This window comes from Solanum lycopersicum, chromosome 6 (assembly GCF_036512215.1).
Source record: "Solanum lycopersicum chromosome 6, SLM_r2.1".
NCBI classification, from domain to species: domain Eukaryota; kingdom Viridiplantae; phylum Streptophyta; class Magnoliopsida; order Solanales; family Solanaceae; genus Solanum; species Solanum lycopersicum.
This window is the reverse complement of record NC_090805.1, coordinates 34,597,527-34,611,175: the sequence shown is the minus strand read 5'-3', so window position 1 is coordinate 34,611,175 and position 13,649 is coordinate 34,597,527. Positions and strand designations below refer to the sequence as shown.

General features: G+C 34.1%; 1 protein-coding gene across 1 annotated transcript; it reads left to right on the top strand.

The window, feature by feature from the left end:
• Positions 1 to 8,469: 8,469 nt before the first annotated feature.
• LOC101254599 (uncharacterized) lies at positions 8,470 to 12,708 on the top strand. Its single transcript, XM_004240814.5, has 7 exons — positions 8,470 to 9,074; positions 9,163 to 9,268; positions 9,762 to 10,769; positions 11,013 to 11,075; positions 11,154 to 11,374; positions 11,885 to 11,997; positions 12,392 to 12,708. The coding sequence occupies exons 1-7, from the start codon at positions 9,009 to 9,011 to the stop codon at positions 12,501 to 12,503; spliced, it is 1,689 nt and encodes a 562-aa protein (XP_004240862.1). The 5' UTR covers positions 8,470 to 9,008; the 3' UTR covers positions 12,504 to 12,708.
• Positions 12,709 to 13,649: the final 941 nt, after the last annotated feature.

Genomic DNA, 13,649 nt, shown 5'->3' with positions numbered 1-13,649 from the left:
GCATGTTATAAATTGGTCATTGTATTTAGTTAGCTCATAATTCAGTATATCATGTTCATATTATTATACTTGTTTTACACTTGTTCAGTTACGTTTTATTTCAGCTTTATTCTATCCTACATGCTCAGTACCTTTCAAGTATTGACGTATACGTGTGCTACATCTTCTCATGATGTAGGTTCAGGTTCTCAGCATCCAGATCACACATAGTTCAATTTTCTGATCTTCAATTCAGCAAATTCAGCGGTGAGTCCTCATTCTCCGAGGACAATAGTCATGAGTTCCTTTTCAGCATTTAGTCTTTTAGTTTCAGTTTTTGCTAGACTTAGATGGGGCTTTTCCCGGTATTTCTTGTCATTTAGAGGTTTATTTCAGACATAGTTAGATTTATCTTAGTATTGAATTAATATTTCCTTTGTATTAAAAACTCATTATTTTCAAATATCTCAGTTATAGAATATGGGTATTCCCCATTTTTTTAGTTTAAATTCTGATTTAGCTTCTATATTTAGTTTATTATCTTTAGTATATTCATGATCATGCATGCAGGATTAGCTTGGGATCACCTGTCCTAAGTTCTGTGTCCGCGTCTCGGTGGTAGCTCAAGGCAAGACAAAACTTGGTATCAGAGCACTAGGTTCAAGAATCCTAGGATGTCTGAAAATCCGCACTAAGTAGAGTCATTTTCATGGGTGTAAAGTGCACCATATCTAAAGAGAGGGAGGCTATGAAGTGTTTTAGGAAAACTTCACTTTGTTGTTACTCTTATCGTGCGTAAGATATGATCTAGTTCCATTCTAACTTGACATTCTACGTTTCAGATCATGCCTCCTCGTAGATCTAACGCTAGGAAATGCAAGGAATGCAAACGCAGCGCCTCCAGTCCCAGATCAAAAAGTCTCTTATAATGAGTTTAGGAATGCAATACAGATGTTGGCTTAGAGTATAACTAACCAGAACAATTGGGTTCATGCTCATGTTAATGAAAATGGTTGAGCAGTAGAAACAACGGCCCGTGACTTTGTTAGGATGAATCCACCTGAGTTCTTAGGATCACAAACTAATGAGGATCCTCAAAATTTCTTGGGTGAGATTAAGAAAATCTTTGAGGTAATGCAAGTCACTGGGAATGATCGGGTTGAGTTGTCATCATACCAGTTGAAGGATGTTGCTCATATTTTGTACACTCAGTGGAAGGAGAATAGGGGTGCAAATGCAGCTCCTATCACTTGGGATTGCTTTAGTGAGACTTTTCTCGACATGTTTTTCCCAATAGAATTGAGAGAGGCAAAGGCTCAGCAATTCATGAACTTGAGGCAGGGTAACATGACAGTCCAAGAGTATGGGCTGAAGTTTAACCAACTCTCCAGGTATGCTCTTTACATGGTTGCTGACTCCAGGGCTCAAATGAACAAGTTCTTGTATGGAGTGTCGGATTTGGTGAAAACTGAGTGCAAAAATATTATGTTACTTGGAGATATGAACATATCTAGGCTTATGACTTATGTAGACCAGGTTGAGGGTGATAAGCTTAAGGAAAAGGCTAAGGAGAATAAAAAGGCTTGGATCGGGAACAATGACTATTCTCAACGGAAATTGGGTGGTGGAAATCACTAGCAGAGTCAGCAGAAGTTGTCAGCTCCAGCCCCTTCATCAGCTAGTGTTCCATCCTCCAAGAACAGGTATGACCTGAAGGGTAGAGCACCAGGATCTAAGTCTCAGGGAAGTGTTCCAAGCACCAAGACTTACCCCACTTTCCCTAAGTGTGGTAAGAACCATCCAGGCGAGTGCCTTTCAGGAAAGGAAAGGTGGTTTGGGTGTGGTCAATCTAGTCACAGGTTAAGGGATTGTCTTTCTAAATAGAGTCAAGGAGGTGGAAATGGAAAATCTCAGTCTACAACTTCAGTAACACCAGCAAGTCGCCCAACTCAGCAGGGTAACTCATCTGGTACATGTGGCGGTCAGCGCCAGAAGAGGTTGTATGCTCTCTAGGCGCGCCAGGATTAGGAAGGTTCTCCTAATGTAGTTACTGGTACGTTACGTGTCTTTGACCTTGATGTTTATGCATTGTTAGATCTAGGGGCTACACTTTCCTATGTACCTCCTTACATAGCAGTCCAATTCGGTGTTAGTCCAGAAACTCTCTCAGAACCTTTCTTAGTATCTACTCCAGTTGGTGACTTTACTATAGCTAAACGGGTATACAGAAATTGTCCTGTCAGAGTCTCTAAGAAAGTCACCTCAACAGATCTAGTAGAGTTAGAAATGGTAGACTTCGATGTTATTCTAGGCATGGATTGTTTACATTCATGTTATTCCTCAGTCAATTGTATAACTAGGATTGTTCGTTTTCAGTTTCTAGACGAACCAATCTTAGAATGGAAAGATAGTAGCTTAGCGCCTATGGGTCAATTTATTTTTTACCTTAAGGACAGAAAGATGATATATGAGGGCTATCTCTATCATCTAGTTCGGGTTAAGGATTCTAGCCTTGAAACACCTACTCTTGAGTCAGTTCCAGTAGTTTGTGAGTTTCCAGAAGTGTTTTATAAAGATCTTCCCAGAGTCCCTCCCAAAAGGGAAATCGACTTTGGAATTGATCTCCTTCCAGATATATAGTCTATTTCTGTTCTTCTTTACAAAATGGCTCTAGCACAGCTTAAGAAATTGAAAGATTTGTTGAAAGACCTTCTAGATAAGGGCTTCATCAGACATAGTATATCACCATGGGGTGCACAATGTTGTTCGTAAAGAAGAAAGATAGTTCTCTCAGAATGTGCATTGACTATACACAATTGAACAAGGTCACAATCAAGAATAAGTATCCCATCCCCATGATTGATGGCTTGTTTGAACAACTTCAGGGTGCTAGCCATTTCTCAAAGATAGACCTCAGATCGGGTTATCATCAGCTCAGCGTCAGAGATAGTGACATTCCAAAAACAATCTTTTGAACTCGGCATGGTCATTATGAATTTGTAGTTATGTCATTTGGACTAACAAATGCTCCTGCACCTATCATGGATTTAATGAACAGAGTGTTCAAACAGTACTTAGACTTGTTCGTTATCGTCTTTATTGATGATATCCTCATTTACTCTAGGAGTGAAGAAGAACATGCAAGTCATTTGAGAGTTGTTCTGTAGACTCTCAAGAATTACCAGTTATTCGCTAAGTTTAGTAAATGTGAGTTCTGGTTGCAATCCGTTGCTTTTCTTGGTCACATTGTATTTAGTGAGGGTATTCGAGTGGATTCGTCGAAGATAGAAGCAGTGAAAAAGTGTCCCAAACCTACCTCTGCTACAGATATCTGACGTTTCTTAGGTCTAGCGGGTTATTATAGAAGGTTCATGGAAGGATTTTCATCCATACCCCTCACCATTGACTAGGTTGACTCAGAAGATGGTCAAGTTCCAACAGTTAGATGTTTGTGAGAAAAGCTTTGCAAAATAGAAAACTAGATTGACTACAGCTCCTGTCTTGACTCTACCAGAGGGTTCAGATGGTTATATGATCTATTTTGATGCATCCAGGCCTAGGTTGTGTGTTGATGCAACGAAATAAGGTTATAGAGTATGCCTCTAGATAGCTTAAGGTGCATGAGAAGAACTATCTAACGCATGACCTCGAGCTTACAACAGTGATGTTTGCACTCAAGATATGGAGACACTACTTGTATGGTGTTCATGTAGATGTGTTCACCGATCATAAAAGCCTTCAGTATGTGTTCACCCAGAAAGAGTTGAATCTTCGCCAGAAGAGATGGCTTGAGTTCCTTAAGAATTATGATGTGAGTTTGCATTATCATTTTGGTAAGCTTAATGTAGTAGTCGGTGCTCTTAGTAGATTATCTATGGTTGTGTAGCCCATGTTGAGGAAGAACGGAAGCAGCTAGTAAAGGATGTTCACAGGCTTGCTTGCTTGGAAGTTCACCTTAAAAACTCATACCAAACTCAACTGAACACCTTGGGGAGCATTCCACCTAGCCCAAAGCCACACACAAGCTACACGGATCTATGGAAATGGGGCAAAAAAGGAAAAGCACATAGAAACACAAAAATAACCCTAGAATCATTAATGTTTTGGCCTATTCTAAGTGACATTATTCTAGTTACTCTAACCTCTCACTCTCTCCTAACTCTCCCAAATCAATATTTTTCCCTCTAATGTCTCTCTAAAGCAAGAGCTAGGGTTCCAAGATTCAAGTCTACAATGAAGAAATCAAGCCAAGGTTGTTACTCCAAGTATATAGGATTTGATAAATGGGTATCCACCCAATGAGTCCCAAGAAAATCCCATTTCTACAAGTTTATGATTTCTACAAAAATCTAGGGTTTATAGGATCTTTATGGATTCTTGATGAACATCCCTTATTCTTCATGTTTAGCCTTTACTTGTATGATTCTAATTATAATTTCATGTTCTCTATTGCATTTTCATGAACCCTAAATATACAAGTATTTTCATGACTCAAAACTTTCGTGATTTCAGAATGCATGCTTCACATTATCAAGTTTTCATAATTTTTGAGATACTTTCAGAGAAAATGTCTTTTTCAATTATATTCAGAAGTTATGTTATTTCATATGCATATATCATATTATCATAATGTAGCACCCCGAAATTTTTTAAGTTAAGAATCGAACCATTCTTCATTTGTTAATAAGATCGTACCGGGTAATTCTTAAATTTTCCATATATGTAAAGGTCAATTCTTTAGTATGAGAATCATTTTGGATATCAATTGAGGTCACTAGAATATTTTAGCACAAAGTTGAGTTGAAAGTTTCCTTACCAATTAAGTTTTGATGTAAGATTCTACTTAGATCAATTTCAAATGACTATATTTAATAGAATAAAAAGATTTAGGTGTCTCATAACCTATCAAATTGAAGTATTTGAACCAATTTTGCAACATTCAAGCTTAATAATAAAAAGTTGTGAAAATTTTAGTAATCTGCTACAGTGTAGTGATGAATTAGCCGACGGGAAAACAATAAAAAGGATCATTTTGTCTTTTTACCTCTAAGAAAATCCTAAACAAATTTTCTGGCTAATTAAAGGTTCAAAACAATAAGATTTATCATCCCTTAATCCCCCATTTATCTTCTCTCTCAAACACTAAATCAAAAATCCAAGGAAAAATCAAAGTAGAAGACTTCATTCAAGATTTTTTCATTCTTTTTCAATAAGTCCTTCTCCAAGAACTTCACTCTTTCCAACTCAAATTCTTCCATACAATTATGAATCACTAATGAAAATTATAATTCTTGGCCATAAAAATTTCAAGAACTAATTTCTCAAGAATAGATTTCTTGATTGTTCTTCTTCAAGCTAGGATTTCAGAGTTTCTAATCAAGTTTTTCGTCATGAACTTTGTTATTCTAGGTAAATAAGGATATCATAGTGTTTGACTAGTTCGTCCTCATTTCTTACATCTACTTTCAAATCAGTAAAAGAGAAATCTAGAATTCTACCTGTTGATTTGAGTATCCTTGAGATGAGTTGATTTTGAGTTCTTGATTTCCTATTTATTTTTGAAATTCTATTTCTAATTATTGAATTGTTATATGTTTATGTATTGAGATTCTTGAGTTGATTTGTTCATGCCCATAATTTAGCATGAACTCTATGAGTTGAGTATTCTTCAAAGGAGTGGTGCCGTTGAGTTATGAGTTTTGAGTTCTTGATTTCTTGATTTCTGAGTACTGAGTTTCCATATTGATATTAAGATCCATGAGTTGGATCATTCATATCCATATTCTGGAAAAAACCCTATGTTGAGTTATATATCTTGAAAAGTTTTTTTTAATTCAAAACTTGAGTTTAAATTGAGTTTTTGAGGAAGTAAAGATGAGTTTTGAGAAGGAGTTCGTAAAACATGATTAGCATGACAATCGAGTATGCCGTCAATGTTTATGCTAAATATATATCATCAATATTTATGCAGTATGACTTTCCAAGTCATCAATGATCATATCACAATATGGTTTTCAGATTTTCTTAGAAAGAATTTTCAAGTATGAATTGAGTAAGAGTATATGGGAACTAAGTATTCCCAAAGTACCAGTTTTACATTGATAAAAGAGAAACTTTGATTTCTATGAGTTACACGTTCAAAGATATTTCAAAATTAGATACCTCTTTTAAGAGGATAGTTTGACCATTTATCTCAAACCAGAGGAAGAGTATGTTTTTAAACATTGAGCATTTTATATCACTTATTTCAGGAGTAGTATCCAGCACTGAATTGGGTTAGAGTTTTTTATGATTCGAAAGTCTCATAGAATTATGTAGTCAGTGTAGGATAGAATAACATTGACTCTTCATGTGACTCCTCGTTGCCTCTAACAAGGCTAATAACATGGATCCCTAGTCACGATACCATCCTATAATAGAGGTGAGCGAGACTAGAGTGAGAAAGGCCGACTGAGATCTGAGAGAAAGAGGGAGGAGAGTGACGAGAGATGTTAAAATATACCTGTCGTATTCATTGTATCAAGTTATATCACGAATACAATTGATATAACTGATATATATATATATATATATATATATATATCAAAATGAATACAATTATAGATATAAAAAAAGGTATTGTATTTAGCTACATATTAGGAGAAGAAAGGTGAGCGAGATCGAGGGAGAATGAATACATGTTCTGTTACATAAATACAACTAATATCGAATACAAATACAGTTGATACAAATAAATACTTGTCTATATTTGTTGAAAATAAAATTGATATAGAATACGAAGGATAGATGTATATTGTTGTATTCATCGTATCAAGTTTTATTACAATTACAAGTGATACAATCAATTTGTATTATATATGGAATATAATTATTTTAGAGAATGTAATTTGTATCGACAAATACAACTACTAGAATACAAATTTTCAAAATAATATTGATAGAAAATACAAAATATAGTAAAATGAAATATAAATACATTTGATACATAATACAAATATTATGGGAAAAATTTTACTTGGATGGGTACCTATTAATAAACAATTACTAATTTTAGTGATATTTTTTGCTTATTATCATTTATAGCAATACGTAACTAGTATTAAAAGTGATTTATATATGCAATATATATATATATATATATATATGTATGTATGTATGTATGTATGTATGTATGTATGTATGTATTATAACTATTTTAAAATATATTAGGTGTATTTGGTAAAAAAAAATGACACATTGTATTATGAAAAGGGATTAAAATACTCTCGAAGTATTGAAAGTAGTACGAAACTACCCTCCGTCCACCTATTAGCTTCAAAATGCTCTTTTCATCCACCTATTGGCTCCAAAGTACCCTTCTCATCCACCTTTAGGTTCAAAATTGACCACTTATTTAAGATTTATAAATTTAAACTATTTGAATATTTTTTTTTATTTTTGGCACTCAACTATTGGTTTTTATTTAATTTATTAGTATCATATAAATCATCCCACTACCCAAATAAACAAATTTTAATATCAAAATTGTCCTACAAAACTACTAAAATACGACGAAATTACATATTTCTAAAAATGATATTCAAAATTATTAGAGTCTGAATTGAAGCCCAATTAAATAGGTTGAGCCGCTTATTTAGGAGGACACTTTCAATAGGATTCTCTTTCAAGCTTGAATTCGAAATTTATGATTAAAGGTAAAGAAGAAGTACATCTCGAATTAATTCATGCATTTTCTAATATAATTTTTAAATATTTATGATTTGTTTTAAATATTAAAATTTTAATATGTACTTTTCAAAAAATTATCTATTAAATGACATCACATAATCGAAAAGAAGACATAATTAAGATGAACATAGTCAGACTTTTAAGTTTATCAGTAATTTTTATTTCGACACTTGAATTATAATATGTTTTGATTGAGGACTTAAATGTATGATAATGTACTTCTATAGACATTTTCACCTCAAATTTTTAGAAACACTCATTGACAGTAGTTTTCCTATTATTGCATTAGTAATTAGACATGTTTATTAATTGGGTGGGTTTAATTAGTAATGGGTGAGTAGTGGATTGGTTTATAATTTATAATAATAAGTTAAATTATAATAAATAGTTGAGCTTCACATATTTTAAAAAAAAATTTAAATAGTTCAAATTTAAAATCGTTAAATAAGTGGTCAATTTTGAATTCAAATGTGGATGATAAGAGTATTTGGAGTCAATAGGTGAATAAGAATGATATTTTGGAGCCGTAGATGAATGGTAGTCTTGCACCATTTCTAATATTTCAAGTGTATTTTAGGCTCTTTTTTGTATTTTAAAATGTGTGATAAATATATTATCCATCGAGAAAACTTATTATTACGTGTTTAATAAATTACTTCTTTGTAATATATGTATTAAAATTATAATATAAATATGTTAAAAATAATGAAGTGAAAAAAGATATTATTATTATAAATTGAGTCGTTCCGAATTCAAAAGCTTGCCCATAGGATTGAAAGTAGAAAAGTAACCCTTTTTTATTGTCCAGCGCGGCAATATTCCCATCTTGATTTTGGTCCCTCCAAGGGCTCCAAAACCCTTTGCATTTGAATTTGAAACCCGAAAATAAGAGAAAAACCAAAACAAATATAGTATTTTGTTCAGAGAACTACATTCCGCTTTCTTCTGTAGCTTTACCGGTGAAGTAACGCTACTTAACGGCGCGCTCTTCCTGCAAATTCAAATTCTCATCCCTCCACATCTAATTGCTTATTCATTTCCCTTTCCCCCTACCCCTACCCCCCTCCCCTAACCCCCCAGTTGAAAAAAAACCACTTCTTCTCTCATGGCTTTGAAACCCTAGACCAAACAAATTCAAAATTTTGAAGATAGCTACTAATAGTTACTCTTTCTCTTGGTCTTTGTATGTGTAAGCAATTCAGATTTACGGTTTTGAATTTGAATTTGAATTTTGTGGGTTGTTGAATTTAGTTGAAATTCTTCAACCTAAATTGATAAAACAAAGTTTTCTTTAGTCAATTATGGAAGAGGATTGTGGGGTTCCTGATCAGTCTATTGGGATAACTGGATCTGGGACTGGGACAAAGGTTAGAGATTTAACCCTTTGGCTTATGACTTATTTCAGTTCTTTCTTGGTTTTTGTTTATTGGGTGTGTATTAACTCTGATGTTTCAGGTCATTGCTGGGGAGAAGAGGGGCCGTGTGGGAGTTGAAGAAAGACCAGGACTTTGTCACAAAAGAGTGAAAATGAGGGATCTTGAATCTGTTCTGCGTACAGAAGGTAGTCTTTTTTCTAATATTTGAACTTTTAACTTTAAATTGCAGATGTGAATCTTGAAAGTTTGAACGATTTGTAGTGGTAGGAACTGAAAGTTTAAAATTTTAAGCAGTTTGGATCTGTTAAAATGATAAATATATAGAGAATTGTTTCATCAAGATGCAGTCTTTGATTTTCTAGTGTAGTTTGATATATATATATATAGAGAATTGTTTACTCAAGATGCAGTCTTTGATTTTCTAGTGCAGTTTGATAAATGTATAGAGAATTGTTTACTCAAAATGCAGTCTTTTGATTTTCTAGTGCAGTTTGATAAACATATAGAGAATTGTTTCCTCAAGATGCAGACTTTGATTTTCTAGTGCAGTGTTTTTGTTTACTGAAATTAAGCTCTATCTATGTTATATTTTTGGCGCTATTTTGTCGACATTTGAATCTTTGTGAAGGTAACGAAGCCAAAAAAATGATGTAATAATTTCTTCTCTTGTTCCATCAGAAAAAACTGAAATGGGCACCGGAAATCTGGTTACTGATCCTACACTTAGATTGATTGATCTGAATGCAAATGTTGTTGCTTCTAGCAATGTGATTGCATCACATGTTGAAGAAACCAACAAACTGGCCTCTCTGGGGAAGAAAGACAATGGTCAAGAGGGGGACCCTATGAAGTCAAAAAGGTTTGCTTTAGATCTGAATGCAGAAGATGTTTCTAGCTCTATTAATCATGAATCTTCGTATCCGTGCAAGAACTCTGTGTACTTGAAATCAAAGGATGATTTTGAGTGTGCAAGCTCGGTTGGTCCATTGGACGAGAATGAGTCGATGAGAATCTGGAATGAGATGAAACAAAATGGTTTTCTTTCACATAGTCACGGAGGTGCACCCATGCCAAAGCAGCAAGGGAGGAAAAGTAAAAGTGATGGGATGAAAAAAAAGTTAGAGCTTGCGAAGAAAGAACGAGTTGACAGGTTTGCAAAGATTGCTGCACCGAGTGGGTTGCTCAACGGGTTAAACCCAGGGATCATAAACCATGTCAGGAACAGTAAGCAAGTTCATTCCATTATAGAAGCCCTAGTAAAATCTGAAAAGCGTGAAAATGCCCATGGTAGGAGCAAGGTTCCTTCCATCCAAACAAAGGGGGGATTGAAAGACCATAGTGAAAGAAACAAAGACCAGGAAAATATAGATGGTCCAGGAGTGAGCAGATTCAACCCTGCTCTTGAAGATCTGCCAGGAAGCAGGTGTAGAAATGGTTACCTAACATCACTGAATAAATCAATCTCTTTGAACTCAGTGTTTACAGGAGGAGATGGAGGTGCATGCATGGTTGACACCAGGGTTACTGGAAAGATGGTTTATCATCCAAACCCTAATATAGGCACTGAGAATGATGCACTTGCACTGAAATTGTCATCATCCACAACCATTGCATCAGATAATACGAGCTCATTATCTAATGAGGAATCAGCAAACCTAGCAAGTGTTAATTCACTTTCTATCAAAGGTTGGTTTATATCTTCATTCTTTTATTTTGTTTGTTTCTCTTGGATTACATGATGTGCTTATTATGACTAGTTAAGTGTTCTTCCGAAAACTTGTAAGATGAGCCTTTTAGCATTTTAGATTAACAGACCCTTGGAAATCTAGTTGTACAAGCGGTAGGCTTCAAGGAATGGTCCGTTTGTCATCTAAATCATGTTTTATCTGCAGTACTCAACTGATATAGGTATTCTTTTTTTACATCTAGCTGCTAGTGTAGCCTCACAATGGTTGGAATTGCTTCATCAAGACATCAAAGGCCGTCTTGCAGGTAGAGAAAAATTATCTTAAGGTTGCAGTTTATTTGACTTAAATCAAAGTTATAATGTACTCCTTTCTATATTTGCAGCATTGCGACGTAGTAAAAAAAGAGTCCGGGCTGTAATTCAAACAGAATTCCCTTGCTTATTTTCCAGAGAATTCTCATCTAATCAAGAGAACAGCTCATATGGTACACAAAGCTCTTCTGTTGGTCATTTTGACAATGCTACTGCTCATGCACATCATGCTAGATGGACAGCATTGTTTGATCAGATGGATGGAGCTCTTTCAGATGAAGAAAGGCAACTGGTGAGTCTGCTAAAAATCTCATGCCATGTATACATTGTTTGAGAAATGAATGTTGAAAATTCATCCAAAAGAGCTACTCTTCCTTCTGTGCTTTGCGTTTTTGCAGAAAGCTTGTCGAAGGCTCGAGGATGTTCTGTCTGAATAACAATATTTGATGTATTTATACAAATTAGAGTAATGTCTGTTCAAGTTTGTGTAAATTGAAGCATGTTTATGTAGTTATGTTATCTTACGAGAAGTAAAAGTTTACCATTTAATTCTATTGGAAGGTACAGGGCAGTAGTTTGCTTGAAATCTTCTCATCTTCATCGTAATATAGATAAAGATGATTTGCTTATAGAAGCAACTGCAAATAAGCATATGATAGATATATATTTGTATTTATGTCTTTTATTTCTTCCTTTAAAATACTATTTTCTTAACGGTGTTTTTCTGAGTTTACCTTGTTCCTCTTTTCCTGTCCTGCACCAAAAGATATTCATCGTTTTAGTCTGTTATATGTGAATTTAGGAAAGTTGGCTGAACCAAGTAAGGCAAATGCAGCTGCAATGTGAACAGGGTCTTCAGAAATTTGGTGCACCGCATAATTTGCATCAGTTGGGGCTATTGCAAAATGACTGCAGGTAAGTGTTCATATGACCTGAAACACTTATTTGCGTTGTATAACTTGCAAGTCTTTTGACATTTCTGATGAATTGGTCTACTGATAGAACGTTAAAACTTCAAATGTATTTTGCATGCTTAAGAAAGAAAACTGAAAACTGAATGTAACAAGTAGAACTTACACCATTCAAATTTGAGCATACTTCTACAGGCATTACACATGTTTGTTCTTATCAAGGCTATACGGACAAGTCTTTCAGTTGGTAGTACTACAAATTGAAGTCAAATATTTAATGGCCTGAGCATACGCTTGTCTTTATTTATTATTCTTCCCATTGTGCATTTCCTTGGCATAAAGTTCTTGATATTTTCTTCACGTAGTGAAGCTTATGTTATTGTACATTCACTATGCAGACTAGAGAAAGCCGAGAGCTCTGAAACCGATTTAGCTGTCAGGGCTGCTGCTGCTTCCATTTATTCAACGTGCAACTTCCTATCTTCGATGGAGAACCTACCTTGTTGCTAACAAAACTGTTTGCAACTCCTTGTATAACTGGATTATTTTGTACTTTTCACTCTTCTGATTCCTTTTGCTTAAGTATTCAATATGCAATGTTGTGGTATTTGATGTTGTTAGCTTCATAACTTATTTATAATTCACTTAGAATAAAGACCATATTCGCAATGTAGTTATCTTCTATTAGAAATTTGGATTTTAGTTACCAATTTAATGTTGACTTAGCTAAATGATGCAGATTTTGTGGGGTGTAGTACACTTGCAGATTTTGTGGGGGTGTAGTAGACTTGTTGAGTTTTAAATACATCTAAATCAGTAATTTACTGCAGTTTGTTTGGTGACATAATTAAGGACTTAGAAATTGGTTATACTAGTAAGTTTAGACGTTGTAATGCAACTATTCAAGGGAGGAATAGTTAATAGTGTGTCTGATACTATTGTATGTTAATAACTAATAGTATGTCTAATTACTTGTCCATTTTTGAATTGACAAGCTTATTAAGAAACAATAATTGAAATGGTGACTTTACTCTATTCCTTTTAATTGTGAAGTAGATGAATTAAAAATTTAAGCTTTTTAAAAATTTTTATCTTTTCAAAGTAATTAGTTGAGGGTATAATAGGTAAAAAAAAATGTCTTTTCTTGATTTGTCAAAATGACAAGTAATTATGAACAACTAAAAAAGGAAAAATGGACAAGTAATTAGGGATAGATGCACAAAATTTAAATAGAAGTTGCATAAATAAATGCAAAAATCACAATATTTAATACTCTGTATTACAATAATACATAAAGATATTTCTTCTCATGACCTAACCTGATGTGAGAGCTACTCACAATAAACCCTGTGTGAAAAATCAATTATCTACTAACACGCAATCAACTAAATAACTAGAAGTTAATCGTTTTTAACAATTAAAACAAGCTTCATAACTAAATACCATTATAATAAAACATTAGGAGAAATAATACCCTATAGCTTGAAAGTTACGTACCAAAACATCTACATCATCTCGAATATGGGACAAAATACCAAAACAGAAGAAGTCTAAGTCCAAAAATGGACTAGATGGAAAAGATAAAACCCATAGCAGCTCACCCTTGAATTTAGAAAGCACTTGATTCATAATTGAGGGCGTGAAGCAGTCACTAAA

Bases quoted from the DNA above. Each gene is read 5' to 3' on its own strand.
- LOC101254599 (XM_004240814.5), top strand. From the start codon at position 9,009: ATGGAAGAGGATTGTGGGGTTCCTGATCAGTCTATTGGGATAACTGGA. The intron at 11,375-11,884 runs GTGAGTCTGCTA...ATGTGAATTTAG, and splicing joins CAGATGAAGAAAGGCAACTG to GAAAGTTGGCTGAACCAAGT. The intron at 11,998-12,391 runs GTAAGTGTTCAT...TTCACTATGCAG, and splicing joins CTATTGCAAAATGACTGCAG to ACTAGAGAAAGCCGAGAGCT.